Raw genomic sequence first — 15,801 nt, 5'->3', positions numbered from 1 at the left:
TCGCAAGCTGCAGTTCTAGAAGTAAGGCAGTGAATAGCCTCTGCTTCAATCAAATTCTTTTGCAACAGAAACTCATAAGCTTCAAGACATCACAGACATGCGAGCGTTACCGAAAACTGTGCTGCACACATTACACCTAACAAACTGACCCTTAACCAGAGCCCACCTCGAGCGAAAAAGGGATGGAGGAAGGCTTTGGGGCTGGGCTGGTTTCTTCCTAACACTGCCAGCTGAGGCTCCAAGAGCAAGCCAGCCCCCAGCAGTACCTCTTACGGTGGCTATTACCTTCGTATGCGCTCATCCTAACATCTGTAAGCACAAGTCTACGGGGCCCCAGTGATCAGCGATGGGCTTCACCACACGCCGCTTCTCCTTCCGTAGCTGGGAAGCAGCATTAATGCCCCCTCGCAGCGTTTTCAATCTGCTGCTTTGTGTACAAGCAAGCGTTGCGATTACCATGGGAGCAAGGCCAAGATGCAAAGAAGGAAGAAACAACTTGTTAATTAGAGCAAAATGATCCAAACGCTGATCTTAAAAGACTTCAAAACCCTTGACAGACGGAGCAGCACAGAAAGAGGAGGAAGACGTACGGCCACGCTGCCCAGCCCGAGCTCCAGCACCTCTACATCATGCTCTTTGCAGGGCGAGGTGGGATACGGCAGGGAAGAGCCAACAGCTGCAGGCAGACTCCTCTCCATGCTTGAAAGCCAGCTGGCTGTTTAGTTTTGCTACCCCACATGCCAGTGGAAGCAGAGCTGTAAGGTTTGGGGTTTGTTTTTCAGGTTGTTTTCTTCCCCCTCCTGTTTTTAGGGGGCGGTGGGGTGACAGCTCACGTGTCCTCGCGGCGTGCTGCAAACAAAGCGAGAGCCTCTCCTGGGAGGGGAAGGAGAATTTTACTTTATTTTTTTTTTAATTTGTGGTTTTCTCTGATCTCCCATGCATTTCCTCACTATCTTTTTATATCCTTATCTGTTATTTCTATATCTATTTACCCTACAAACGATGCATGAAAGTTTCAACAAAACAAATCAAACGGAGCTAATTTAGCAGCTCCACTACTCAGTGCTAGGCTTCCAAGCTCACCTCTCACTATACAAGCTCCCCTTGCTAAGGCTTTCAGATTTCTCACAGAAAAGATATTGGAAGCCTGGACTTTGAGAGTGTAGAAAAGATGGCAGATTTCTATTAATTCACCTGGTGTATCTGCTGGATTTAGGAACAGCAAACAGATCCTGACAAGACAAACACAGTTTATTTTTACAGTTCTGGAGTACAATTAAAACCAGAAATAAGAAAATACAGTTTCATATTAGAAAATCCTTTTTTTTAAATGGCTAAAAACCTCCAACCATGCCCTGCAAACAGCTATTATTATTTAACAAAAGAAAAGCAAAAATAGATCCCCAACTGAAAACTGAGCGGATTAAAATAGAATTTGTAATCTAATAAAGCTGGAATCTAGCCGAGGCAACAGTTAGTATGAACACCCTGACAAAAGTTGCCAGAAGCATTTTTTGCCCCCATAATTACAAATTATTAAATTTTATAACCTTTTCTTCAGCACTCTTTGAACGCTAGAGCTTGCAGGAGCGGTTTATAGGCCACTTCTCCTTTGCAATCTCAGAGAGGAGGCACGACGCACGAACGTCTAGCGGATGGGTTTTTGTTCTGCATTTACATATTAAGAACAAAGAATTTCAAAAAAAACGCCATGAATTGCAAGTATCGCTTTACCTTGCTGCTAGAAAGTTTCCTGAATAATTCAGGAATTTGAAAGGGTAGATTTTTGAAAGTGCGTAAGAGAAAAGCTTTCCAAGCAAACGTGTATAATTAAATGAGCATCAACGAGAACGGTTTCAGACGAGCCATACAAATACCCACTTCTCCGCTTACAGGGGGTGCTGGAGGGAACTATTTGCTACTACTTCATTCATCCAGCTTCAATCCGGGAAAAGCAACGAACAAAATGCACGTTTTCTCGCGGACATGTCCATACACTTACCAGGAATCAGCACATGCTCAGATCTGTTGCCTCTGCAGGTCCCTAACATCAGTGCAAGACGCACTAAAACGCCTAAATGGTGCACAAACATTGCAGAGCAGTGTTTCTTCTTCAAAAGAGTTCTTTTTTACCAATTCACTATCACCACAGTCTCCTGAATTATTTCGTGCTTTCCTCCTTCAAGTAATGATCCAAACAACATATGGGATTGGTATGCATTAAGTGAGAGTGACTCAATTACGCCTTGCTGCTTGCATATTTTATTGAACATTTCACATGAGTGATGAGTTTTCAAAATTTGAGCAAAAACTAGTTTAATACATTGGAATACCATTCACAGGTCTAAAACACTTAACATTCTGTAGGAATACTTATATATAAAGATAATGAATATAAGTAATAATAATGGCAAAAGAAATCTACCAATTCTACTCTTTATTTTGAAAAAAAATCTACAGCATCAGAGTGAAAAAAGTGGCTCGAATGCAGCTCAAGTGGCTGCATTTTCTCCAGCTCTAAAAATATTCTGTTCCACCTCACCAGTACCCACAGCTAAAAATAGCCACACAATCTTTCTGCAGTAAAATACCTCTCGCTGTCTTGAGGAAAAAGCCAGCCTTTAAAGTTCCATTCAAACCCAGATACCTGCACACCTTTAACGAAGCTGCAGTCACCGCGCCGCTGAGGTGCCGACGCTTCCTAATGCGACAGCAGCTGAGCATCGTGCTGGCAGTAAACTAAGGTTAATCTTCATCCGTCTGCACAGAGTGCAGCTTATTAAATAGCGAAGGGAACACATTAATTTCTAACACAGAAACACACCGACTAAAATCAAGCTTACATTTTATACCGTTATAATTACCTTAGCTCTTCTGTTGGCCTGAGCTCTCTGTGAATTGGCCTTTTACCAACGATTCGGAATAATCGCATGTTTATTTCTGAGAGCAGAAATAGTTATGTTAAGCAAGAGTATCAGCACTACAGCAAATTTTTGCTCGATGCTGTAAGCTAAACAAGAGCTGTCTAATTGGTTATTCACTGAGCTAATAGAGTACGCAATTTTGATCAGTTAATTTTGTCAAAATATTGACCAGAAAAGCCTAAGCACTGTAGAAGCTGTCAACCCTACATAAATATTCGTGTGCATCTTCCCCACACGCGTAAGGTGCCTCATTTTGTTGCACCAGACATTTTGTTTTTTCGTTCTTTCCAGCTCGTAGAGAAGGCACTGTACCAACTGATGTTCAAGCCCCTTTCAAATAGCACCACTGAAAATTTAATACGCTGGCTCCAAGCTAGGAAGAAAATTGCTGTGTTCAGATAAAGGCGCAGAAAACGTTTACCTTTTAAAAAGGTAACATTCAGACAGGCTTTGGATTATGCTCAATAGCAAAAGAACCGGAAAATTCATAACACAATGTACATAAATACTCGTAATGTAGCTCGCCCAAGTCCTCGTGCATCGATCCAGAAAGGGGTTCGGTTGCACACCTGATTTTTGGAGATTTTTTGGAGGTGAGGCCGAATGCCCGCTACGGCACCTCGTAATAGCCATACAGAGGCAGAAAGCAAGCTGCTGCGTGGGGCAGAACCGAGGAGAGGAGACACCGATACACCTTCGCTGGGGACCCGCAGCATCTCCGGATGCACCACTAGCGCTTTTAAAACCACCACAATTTATGAAGCTCGGGGGTAATGCAAGTGTTTACCCGCGAGCGCTTCCTTTCCATTAACCGCAGCCTTTCAGCGCCGAGCAGCACCGCCCCCGAGGGCCTGCCCCCCACCAAACACCACACCAAGCGGGCACAGAGGTGCTGGGGGCGGCAGGGACCCTGCGCCAAGGCCCTGTCACGGGCCCAGGCCACCCAGAGCCCCCACCAGCCCTCCTTTGGGCATCTCCAGCCATGGGGCACCCACCGCCACCTCTCCGGGCAACCCGCTGTGGGTCTCGCCACCCTCACGGTGGAGAACTCCTGCCTCGTACCCAACTCCTGCGGATCACCGGAGCTGCGTCAGCCCTGCTTGAAGCAGGAGCTGGTGCCAGGCAGGGCAGAGCAGGGCGGCCACGGGGCTGTGTGGGGCTCTCACCCTGCCCAATCCACAGATGCCAGGACCCCCACCAAGCCCAGCCAAGGCCCTGACATCCCACACACCCCCTACCACCGCTCCTGTGACGCCCCCCGCTTGCTGTCACCGCTCGGCCGCTTTGCTTCACCCCAACCACTTACGCCAGCACACACCACACAACCTTAACGCCTCAAGGCGCTTCAAGACCCCTCAGAGGGAAGAGTTTTAAGGACAGATAAACCCGTTCTGCCCTCGACAGCAGCAACCAGCTCCCAGCCCACTTACACGGCTTCCAGACTGCCCTCGCAAATACACGGCATTGCTGTCAAGTGACAGCATCGCATTCTGGGGCTTAAAACTGACAAAAAATGACCTTGGGTTCCGGTCAGTCTGCTGCACTCATCTCTTAAGACGGTTCCCAGATTCTACTTGACTTAAGTCACCGCTTTTAACAGTTAATACTCAGAAGCAATAGGCATAGCTAGAGTGGGGGTGGGAAAGGCAGGGAGTAAAGAGAGCTTATTTGAAACAGTGCCTAAATATACATATACAAAAATAGCCTGGAAATACTCCAAGGGCTACAATTAATTCATAAGTATTATGCATTTTATAACTTTTCATGATACGCTGTATAAAAAGAATAGATCAGCTGGAAGCTCCATGCAATTGGACAGATATTTATGGGGTTTCTGTTTTGTTTTCTTTACGTCGGTCACGTATTGCAGCGTTTCTGAGCAACACGGATTTCTGGCGACCTGCAGGGCCAGCTCCATGCCCACTGTCAGTGCCAGGGCTCTGCCCCTGCCATCCCACCCCACGCAGCAAGCGGCCACCGACCCAGCACCGCTGCCCTTGTGGGGCCCACAGCTCCCCGCTGCAGACCTCCTCCGTCACGCTGCCGGAGGGAAGGAGCCCACCGGAGCCTCCAGACCCTGCTCAAGCCACTTGATTTATCCAGACACCTCAGCGAATGTCCCACAACTCCCCTGCTGCCATTCGGGCTGGATAGTCTTAGCTTCTGTCCCTATGAGCATGGGCAGCGGGTAAGGACTCCAAGGGAGCAGTGCTACAAAGCTGGCACTGCCACGTCACACCGCAAGGCCCACCCTGATTCTAGCACGCTTTTTAACAAGCTAGCAACGAGTTTTATAATCCTAATAGGAAGGCAAAACAATAAATACAAGGTTTATGGTTAGATAACAGAGCCCCTGCTGAGCTCTCTACTACGAGCAGCACAATCCACAACACCTTTTCCTAAAAGCCACCCTAACGGGAGGTTAAAGTATCTGGAAGAGTCCAAGTTGAAGACTCAAAGTCCCAGCAGCGTTTCTAGCATCTGTGAAGCGATACGAGTGTCTCAGCTGCAAGTGGAAGTCTTAAAAATACATCCTGCAATAGCACAGCTTCCTCCCTCATGCTGTGAGAGCAACACTCCCAGGCCTCAGCACACTCGGATGGGATACCGCTCCGAGCTTATCCACCATGGATCCATGGATTACTCGCGTGCTCTGAGTCAACCGTGTGGTCTGCCATAATTCCTTCCACTAAAAGCTTTAATTATCAAAAAGATACCCTAATCTGATCTTGGGAAGCAAAGTAGCTTCCTAGATCCATTCACATCAGAGCTGCGGTGTCTGAAAGCGTCCATATCCTGCGTGGTCCTGGAACCCGGGCGGTCTCAGCTCCAAGTGTGAGGAGACAAATCTGGTGAGGTGAACAGGAAGAAATAATTCTCCTTTTCTTGTAGCACAAGAGCTACACAGCTGGGTAAAACTACCTCAGCCTCAGAAGAAACAGGCTGCAGTCTATGGAAAGATTCTCTATATGTGAACCTGAAGCATACCACGTGCAAATAAAAGCTGAAGCCAAAAAGAGAAAACCCAGCGCGCTGTAGTTCTAGTTCTGCTACAGCACAAAGCAGGAGCTAAGATTTCAGCTCACCCTTGCACAATTAAACGCTGTAGAGCCGGAAGTCAGACGGCTCAGGCCCGAGCTGAGAATGAAGTATTTTGTTGAACTTCCTCCCACAAAGCACGCTTAAAAAAATAACAAACATAGAAGACAGTAAAAGCGTGACTTTCATATAAACCATGATACCGATTAGACACAGCAACAGATCAGCTCGCTGATACACGAAAGGGTGAAACACTTGCCAAACAAAACTTTTATCCTTTCCAGCCTAGATTTCTAACTGATTTAATTGTTTATCGGCTGTAACTAGATCTACAGACACCCTAATGATTTTTGGTCAGTTCGGTTTCAAGATCTGCCTTCAGGACCGCATCATGTCCCAGCAACCGTGATCAATCACGCGCAGAAAGAAAATTCCGAGGTAAATGCAAGAGAGAAGCAGGCATGCCGTAAGGACACGTTCATAAGCACATAACCTTACTCTCTTCAGGCCGGGCACCAGGAGGGAAATTTACAGGGTTTCTCCAGTAAACTGAGAGCCCACGGATGAAGAAGTTAAACCAGGACCTAGGCAAAGCAAGAGAAGCCTCAGTAGAGGCAGTGAAGCTCCTTTCACCTGACGGAGGCAGCATCGGGAGCCTGGCAGACAGGACACGGGTTTGTGGAAGCGATGCTCGGACTCCCCAGAAAGGCCCATTTTTGTCCCTTTCTTCCAGGAGGCTGAGACACGTAGGCAAAAAGCCCAATTCCCATGGCTCCGATTTAGGGCCCAGGTTTAAGGCCCACTGTCGTGTTCCGCATCACTCAGCACAGAAGCACAGCAAACGAATGACAGGCTGACCATCCCTACGCCGTTCAGACAGCTTTATAAGAGCGTGTACGTATCCGGCATAGCCCATAACCTCGTTAATCCCTGAAATTGCAAAGGAAAGGTTCATCTCCCATTACAAACAGGTAAACAAAGCCCTGTAACCTAGTTACGGCGCTTTTCGGAACTACCACCTAGCTAAAGCAATTAGGAATGACATATGCTACAACGAGAAGTATTTTTAAGATGTTGTTTAACGATCTGATGTCCCTTCCACAATCATCTGGCAGAATTCGGGTACTCATTACTCATCTCATAGTAAACACATTTCACCGCACACGAGATATTATCTGTGATAGAAGTTTCTTTTAGAGAATTGGCCCCGTGCTTAAAAAACAACCAATTAGCAGTGTCTCTACGCTCACTGATGGCTGAAAATAAGGAAAAAATAAGTGAAAGCTGCAGCTTCGCTTGAGGAAGTAACAACCAAACTTCTCCTAGTTAAAGGCGTTCCTACAGAGGAAACAAAGGAGAGAAGCAGTTTTCAGACGTTCACCAAGGCCAAACGGGATCTCTTTTCCTCCAAAAAAAGTTAATGACATGGAATCGTTCACCACAGAGCAGTGCGCCCAGGCTCTCCTTAGCGCTGCACGAGCTCACTGTACAGATTCACCCACCACCATACATTTTCAAAACAGAGCATCCTTAATTGCCTCGTACACAAAAATACCAAACACGGGTGCTTCCTCAATTTTGCAATGAGGATGACTAGTCAAATATGGATCAAACTCCACTGCTCCGCTGCATTTGGGGGGACTGCTCCTCCTGCGAGCTAAGCAAGGCCCCTGACAGTCTTCTTGGGAGCAAGGAGAACGCCGTCACCCCTCGAGCCCAGCCGGCACAACCGTGACTGCCGGCATTAGCCGCACGGCTCCGAGAGCGCCACGCAGGGGTTTTATACTTGAAACGCTCGGAAGGCAAAGCAAGAGACTGTGCTAACCGAGCAGGGCAGCAGCAGGAGAGGAGTCCCACCGTCAGCAGGACCCAGTTGCTATTTCCAGCTCTTCAAAGACGAGCAGGTTGAAGTAGCAGAGGCCGAGTTTACAAGCTCAACTAGCTAGGCAGCTCTGCAAGCATCCCACTCGCTGCTTCCACTTTTATGGGCTGCTGGAGCCAGAGAGAGTAAAAAAAATTAAAAAGTTAGCCAGGGGCCTTCTACCCTTCACTTATTGCACATGTTTCAGGCAGGCGCGCTGCAGAAAGGCTCCTCAGCAGCTGCTGGTGAGCAGGGCACGGGTGATAAAGCACCGCGCTTCCTCCTCGCTGTGAGTCCTGCCCAGCTAGCTGCCAGCGTGGGGATCTTATCGCGCTTCAGAGCTACATTTTGAGGAAGCCAGTGTAAGAAGGTAACATCCATTTCCTCCTTTTGTTCTTAGCATCGAAAATAATGGTTAGCAGACTTAATTTCCTTATCTGTTATTCACATTAGCTTGTGTACTGCCTACCTGCGTACAGTATTTGGGTACAGAATGCATGCTCGAGTGCCCTGATGTGCAACTCCCTTCCTCACGGCTTTGTCAAATTATTGTTTGTCAAATTAACAATTACTTCTGGAGGAGACAGAAGGCTACCACAGGCAATCTTCAAACAGCCCCACCTCGAATAGGGAAAGACCAGGGGAGAATCACATCCGAAGATGTGCTTCACCCAATTTCTATGCAACAACCATTATTTCAGAAGAATCCAAATACTGCCAGACCAGTGGGGTTTTCCTCATTCTCTCTCACGCATTTCTGCTATCCCAGCAGGTTCCATTTCAGCAGGGAGACAATCATCCAAAATCCCTCGTCAGCTCCTAAGTTTGTTCCTGCGGCGCAGGGAAACGAAGTAAAAATCAAAGTTTCTTGTGCCACCTCACGATGAATCTGCCGGGGAAAAGCAAGCAGGAGAGCCTGCAACGCTGGCCAGGTGCCAAGGAGAAGTTCTGAGTGTGCAGCATGCATCTGCCATTCGGAAACGGAGCCGGAGAACCTCGAAATTTGGTATTTGAGGAAACTCGCGCTGCTTGCAGCAGTGAGGAAGCTCGAACCGTTTGGGGCAAACATTCAAAAAAATCATTTAGGACTTTTTAACTGGAATACCAGTAAGTGTAGAAATGGAGTAAATTAATCACAGGTGGGGTTTTTTTAAACTTATTTTCTGTAGTTAGAAATCCAAGTCTGCTCTGCACTCCCATCTAAAGCCTCTGAGCTGCAGAGCCCACTGCTCCAAGTTGTTCTGCCCTGGGCAACCCCTACAGGTGGCCCTGCTTGGACCACCTGGAGAGGGCCAGATGGAGCCAGAGGTGCCTCCAACCTCAGCCATTCTGGGGTACTCTGAAAGTGCTTAAAAATGCACATCGCTGGTTATTAATCCAATAGTTTTTGTCATTAACATATACATTAATTACTTTAAAGTACCCTCGTGACATTTACAGTTCGCAATTTTACGATCTGTAGCCATGTTACTTTCCACTACAAAAGGAAACAAACAAATGTTTCTCACATGCATGGACACTGAAGCTTTCTTCCCCAAAAAGCACAGGGTAAATCAGCTTTTTAACAGAACTGCTTCAGACAAACAGAAAGACAAAGCATGCACGTGCAAAACAAAAACCCCAAACATTAACTGAAAAAAAAAAAAACAGATTACTTAAAAGGTGCTTGGTTGGAGCTTCATCCACTTCCATTTTCTTACCCTAGCACTCAGAGTCCACAAAGTGGAAAAAAAAAATCTCCTATTGTATCTGAACTCCTCAAGCACTAAGCAATGACAGAGCGTGAATTATGATCTCTTAATTCGGGGCTGGTTTGGCAGGCACGGTGCTGACAGCCAAGCGTTCTTACCGCATCTAGGACTAAATGCATGCCATAATTCCTGTATTGGAATGTCTTGTTGAAATTACAGCATTATTTTTAAGTATTTATAATGTAAAAGTGATGAAATACATTCCAAGTACCTAATTATCCCGTACCACCAGCACTGCCTGGAACGCTTATCCATCAATCAGGTTTTAGGCTAAAGCTAAATAGATACAGCATACCTCCGGAAAGAATACCTGGACCGGAATGTGTGACTATCAAAAGCAATCTATTTTTTCCTCACAGTGTCTCAGATGCAACAGTTAAAACACATGCGACAACAGCGCAACGTGCTTCAGAAGTCTGCAGGCAACCAGCACCGCTCACTATCGGGCCTCCCTCAGCCCTGCAGCAGTTCAGACTGCTGGTGTAATTGTTAGCGTGAATTACCTGCTCATTTTGCCTTACGAGGGGTCCCTTCTGCAAAGGACAATCTTTTCAGCCACCCACCACCTTCCCATTTCTCCCTCTCAAATCTCTTCCTCCTACTAGCTATTCTCAGAGATTTTTTTGCAGGGCTTCAAGACAGCAGAAGGCTCCAACGTCCAAGCAGCCCCTCCGGGAATCGACAGGCCTGTTGTATTTAAGCAGCATTTACGGGTATTAAAAGTTAGCCAGGCTCTTAAGTGCTACACGGAGTCAACACCAGAAAAATCACCCATTGTTATATAACGCTCTGTAAGCATCAGACGATTCTCAGCAGCTACACGAGTGATTTATACCTTAATCCAAAAAAACATTTAAAGAAGAGTCGCTACAACAGCGAAAGAACCATAAGTCATCCTGAACTCGGATGTCCAGGCCCTAAGGAACCACAGCAAATATCTAGCTTGGCATTCTTTCCCAGCACAGATGAGAAGATTTTTGTGGGCCTGATGGACTCGAGGTTTGGTTTTTTATAATTAAGCTCCATGTTTTTTAAAAACTACCCAAAGCAGACAGATGCGAGGTGTTTTTTGTTTTAAGTTCCTTTTTTCTAAGGCTCAGTTGCTTCCTCTCAAACTCACCCCTTAAATATAACAGAACTTTGAACCACATTTAGTGGCTCAGCTAAAGCAACTAATGAGCGTTACGTAAGATGCCTCTCCATGTAGAGCAAGCTGTTCCAAAAGTTACCAAAAATAGCAATTCTCTAAACACCGATGTGATGCAATATTTAACCAGTTACTGTATGAGCGGATTAATTCATCCATTACCAGTTTAAAAAGCCTTCAGATATTATTTGCATCCTTACCTAGGCTGGTAGGCTTTATCAGCTCATCCAACAAATCGTAAAAAGGTAACTTCTGGAGTTTTATGTCGGGATGGACAGGGTGGAGCGCAGATGTGAGGTGGGGGAGTTCCAGTTCGTGTTTAGGTCCCAGGAGCGAAACGGGAAGCAATGGTGACGTGGCGGGGTGGCCATCGTAACTGAGCTGTGGAATGGTAGACGGAGACAAAGCTGCTGGCATGGAGCTCGAGTGTACGCTGGGGATGGATAAGTCTGCAGGCGTCATGATTTTCTGAGGGAACCTTCGCCTATAGAGTTCTTTGATTTTCATTTGTACAGCGGGACTGCAGCCAGCCTTTAACAAATGCAGTGCTTTTGTGAGAAGTTCGTGTTTTCGTCCGTGCTTGTTCCTCCCCGCGTAGCCCAGAAGTACTTGCAGTTCAGAAACTCTAAGGCTCATAACCATTTGCTTAAAAGAAACAAAACAAAAAATTAGTATTCGAGTTACATCATCTTCAACACTAACATCAGACTGCGGCTTACGCCTGTTAAGCGTAACATTTTTCAAGGCACACCACCACTGCTCTTCTCCCACTAATTATCTGACATGCAGCGAAACCAGGACTTGCTCACAGAGAGGTGCATCTACTTCCAAAGTCTATAACGAGCAATTTTAAAGGGATTTCCATTTGCCATAAGCAATTCAGGACAGCAATGCTGGTGAAAAACTGAGACAGGGACAACTTGCCAGTACAAAAAGATGAAACTTGTAAGCAGAACTATTTTCTAATCAGTTTTCTGCTAACATCTGTAACATAACAATTTTATTCGCCCAGTTGAAAGTCAGGAAAAAAATCACAGATCGACAAGATCCAAGTTTCCAGCACTTGCACTTAGAAGCAGCGCCAGGCCTTAACTCCAGGACCCTACTTCGCTTTCAAGTCCCTCTCTCACTTTTTGCCATGCAGCGTAACTATTCCACACAGGTTCAAAGGAAAGGAGAGAAATGATTGATGCTAAAAAAAGAAGAAATTATAACTTGAGTCATGTGTAACCCCATATGACCATTACTGAGTTACAGGGAACTTCAGTTTCGAGTTGCTAACTCCTCTTCTCCCATCAGAGCCGCACGTTCTGTTTTGGATAGGGGAGCTTGGCTCTGCCCTCTGGTAATTAGCATCTTCATTTGCAGTCTTTTACCGTCTCCCAGTATGGGCTAATGAATCAAACTGGAAGGACTTGTAAACTGCTTCACTTCTTGAGGAACTGAGAAAAGCACTATGCAAAGCAGTGAAACCAGCAATCGCCTGCGCGCACTAAGTACTTCCCCGCCGGTCAAGCAGGAGCCAGAAAGTCAGCTTACCAGCCTGGTTTCTATTTTAAAGCCTGTTTCAGCGCCTGATAGTCGCTTACTCACCATAACAAGGCCCACGACACGGGCTGAAATGGTATTCCTGTGGAATTTTGGACTCGCAAAAAATCCCATGAGAGTAAAACGCCGACAACCAGTTGCCGCAAGTGGCTATCTGGACCTTCCGTGTGAAGCCATTAAATACCCTGAATACTTTGTCATCGATTCCAAAAGATCAAATTCTAAATAGTACTCGCAGTATGCTGTGTGCGCTACAGCAGTTAATTCGGCATATCGGGGCCCTGCAATACACCCGCTGCTGAAAAACCAAACTCAGCCCGTGCGTTTGCAAACAGCCTTCAGAGTACAAATGGTCTCATCCTCTCCAGTTCTTCACTGTGTTAAATACTCAGACACGTATTACTCGAGGTCTTTTCCCATCAATTCTTACAGCTGAAGTGCCCCTATTAAGGAGCACACAATCCCCGCTTTAGCGGAAACGGCCTGAAACGCCTATCAGCTCCTGAAACCTCCAGCTCTTCACTAAAAGGGTGTCCAAAGGAGCTCTTTCCCTATACTGAAATAGGTCACGTTATTTAATGGCCCTAGATTAGATGATCCCTGTACTTCATGAGGTGTGCACCCAGAGAGATTTACCTAACTTTGCCACAACCCTTGTGCTCTGACGAACCGCACCAACAGAACCGCACCGAACAACCCTGCTGCGAGTCCGCGAGAAGCCTCGCTGCAGACCGGCACGAAGACTTCAGCTCTAACAGGAGCCTGCTGACATCCCTTGCCCACAGGAGGCTGCTGACATCCCTTCCCCAAGCCCCGAAAACCTACTTCACACTTCCAACTACGGGCCTGTCACGGAGCTACGAACAGGAACAGACGAGGCACTCCGTAAGAACCGCAACGCCTTACTCTTTCAAGACACCTCTGTTACGGGCTGAAGTGTTGACAGCTGAAAGGAAAGTGAAACAAACAGCTCTGAAACACAGAGAACACTACGATGCTTAACAAACATTTCTTCAGCAGAACGAGGAGTTGCAGTGAAGGGCTCCGCCTGTGACCGTCACCATCAAACACCCCTTCCTCGGCAGCCGGCCCCCAGAGCTGCACCGTGGGCTTGTTTTGCTATAAACTTACAGGCCCCGTTTGCAAAAGTGCTGAGGAATAAGAAATAATTGAGCTAAATGAGAAACTCCTGCTACGCTCTGGAAGTTCTCCATTTTGGAAGTTACAGGCAATAAGAAGTAAGCACACCGACAGCAGGGCCCATCGCGCAGCCAGGCTCTCGAACCAAAGCAAACAAAATTCCTCCGATTTTCCCCACCCTGAAACAGTCCTTACAGAGAAGGACACGAAAAGTTTTGCTTGCAACGTTAGGGGCACTAACAGATGGGTCAATTAGAAACAGCCCGTCACAAACAGCAACAGAGGTTTGTGGTTTCGCTCCGGTTTTCCGTTTCCTTGCCGACCTCCCTGCCAGGGCAGCAGCCCCCCGCAGGCAGCGCCAGTCCATACACTTCTTTCTGCCGCACCTCGCGGCGATTCAAGCCCTTTGCTGGCTGAACTACATCGGCAAAGCCGCGAGGCGTTTTGCTTCGGGAAGCCTTGTCGGTCCTCCCGCCGGCTGGGGCGGCCACGGCTCACTCGGGGCAGTGCAGCTGCAGCAAGCTGCAAAAACCACCCCGGAGAGCCGGCCTCCTGCTGCTGGGATAACCACGACGGTTTGCAGCAGGGAACCGGCCCTGCCGCCGGCTGTTTATCAACGCAATCAAGATGCTCGTTTTCTCTTTCCTAATGCTAAAGGAAGCAACAGGCAAAAAAAAAAAATATCAATGTTGGTTCAAGTTAAACACAGGTATCGGAGACTGAAAGGTAGTTTGCAAACTGCAGTTACAGGTAACGAGGCGTCATGTCCTCGAGTACTTCCACGTTCCTCCAGACATCGCACCGGTGCAGGAGAAATTGATGCCATTTGGCCAAGAAAAGGTTAAGCCGCTTGAGAAGCAGCACTGCGACTGCGAGGCAGCTCCGCAGCCAAACCCCGGTATCAAACAAACGGGGTGTGCTGATGGTATCGTGCAGTTCGATACCCGGCATCCAAAATTTGAAGAGAGGGTGAGCAAAATAGGAAAAATTTTCAAGGAGTAGAAGAGTCGAAACCAGCTGCGCAGACCCTCGACTTAGCGCCGTCTAGCAGAGCACTTTTTTGACTCACTGTAAAGACCTTCAGAGAGTTTAGAAGGGAACCCTGATCTGTAAACACCCAGCTGACATTTCCTGCTCGACGGCACAACACAGCCACGCGCTCCCCCACAGACGTTGCGTTAGTCACCGGGCTGCCTGGCTGGTTGCATACACCCCCCCCCCACAACCCACAGCCCCTCGCCCAGGGCTCCCGACCGCCGTCCATCCCTCCCGAAGCCAGCAGAGCCCTTCGCTGTCCCGGGACAGGCCGCCACATTTTATATATCACGGAGGAGGGCCACAGAAGCATCCAGAGGCCGCTTTATTCCCCCCACCCCGTTCCCGAATCGGGGCCGCGGCTCTCCCTGCCAGGTGGCAGCAGCCCAACCATTCGATCCAGTTCCTGCTGCACGAGCGGGTACGGCCCCGTTCCTGCGCGCCGAGGAAACCGAGCTCAACCGCCTCATCCGGAACCGAGGATGCATCCTCCTCCACGCCTGCTTCAGGTAACCGGCCAGGGCTGAAAGAAAACAGCTTAAGGATGCAAAAGCAACCCACGGGCGTCATCCTTCGTCAGCCACCCACTTCTCCCCCGGGGCTGGCGATAGGAAAGGGCGTTCTGCCTCCAGCTCCTTCACGAGTTGCTACTCCTTTAACGGCTATACCAAAATATCAGCTGTGAAAACTGGTTAAGTCCCCCAAACAAAAAATCTAGACACACCTGGGGTAAAAAGGAACGAGTCGGTGTTTCTTCCCCGAGACATCCACAACAGCGCTATGACACAAAGAGCACCAGGCACCGAACCACTTGGTTTTGTAAGTGCTATTTAGGCAGAAAAACCACTTTCCTAGGAACCTTAACTTCTGGAGAAGAAACGTGTAGAAAAGCACCGGGGCCACTGACATTAAGTCTCACTTACTGCGAATTTGCCGTGATTTCTCTCCGAACAGAGGAGAGCAGAGCAAGCTTTGCAGAAGGGCTTTCCCCACGAGCCAGCCCACCCATCGAGGCACGATGCCAGGCCGGCAGCCTCCTGGCTAGCGCAGCCCAGCCCTTCCCAGCACCACAGATGGCAAGCCTTCGCCTCTTCCCCCCCTCCTGTTTTTTGGGGGAAGGATTTACCTGGGAGCTCAGATACCTTTAAAGCTGCCTGGCTTTTAGGTCTCGGGTAGCCAACACTGACAACTGGTCACAAACCCCAGCACACGAGATACCCCCTTCAGAGCAGCAGACCCAACCAGCAGCGTTCAGAGCCCCATCCGTCAGACGAAAGCTTTCTGGAAAGGGTGATTTCTCGACCGCCAGAAATCAGCCCCAGGACCTATCCGGAGAACTTCAGTTATTTCCGGATG

General features: G+C 47.9%; 1 protein-coding gene across 2 annotated transcripts in view; it reads right to left on the bottom strand.

Moving 5' to 3' along the window:
- PIAS1 (protein inhibitor of activated STAT 1) overlaps positions 1-15,801 on the bottom strand; it is a 56,153-nt gene that overhangs the window by 23,943 nt on the left and 16,409 nt on the right. For both annotated transcript variants that reach the window (XM_035569411.2, XM_035569414.2), the window contains exon 2: positions 10,923-11,367. In XM_035569411.2, the coding sequence (XP_035425304.1) occupies positions 10,923-11,367 (445 nt within the window). The remainder of the gene's footprint in view (positions 1-10,922; positions 11,368-15,801) is intronic.

Source organism: Cygnus atratus, chromosome 11 (genome assembly GCF_013377495.2).
Source record: "Cygnus atratus isolate AKBS03 ecotype Queensland, Australia chromosome 11, CAtr_DNAZoo_HiC_assembly, whole genome shotgun sequence".
NCBI lineage: Eukaryota > Metazoa > Chordata > Aves > Anseriformes > Anatidae > Cygnus > Cygnus atratus.
Note: the sequence above shows the minus strand (reverse complement) of the source record. Positions and strands in the feature narration are given on the sequence as shown.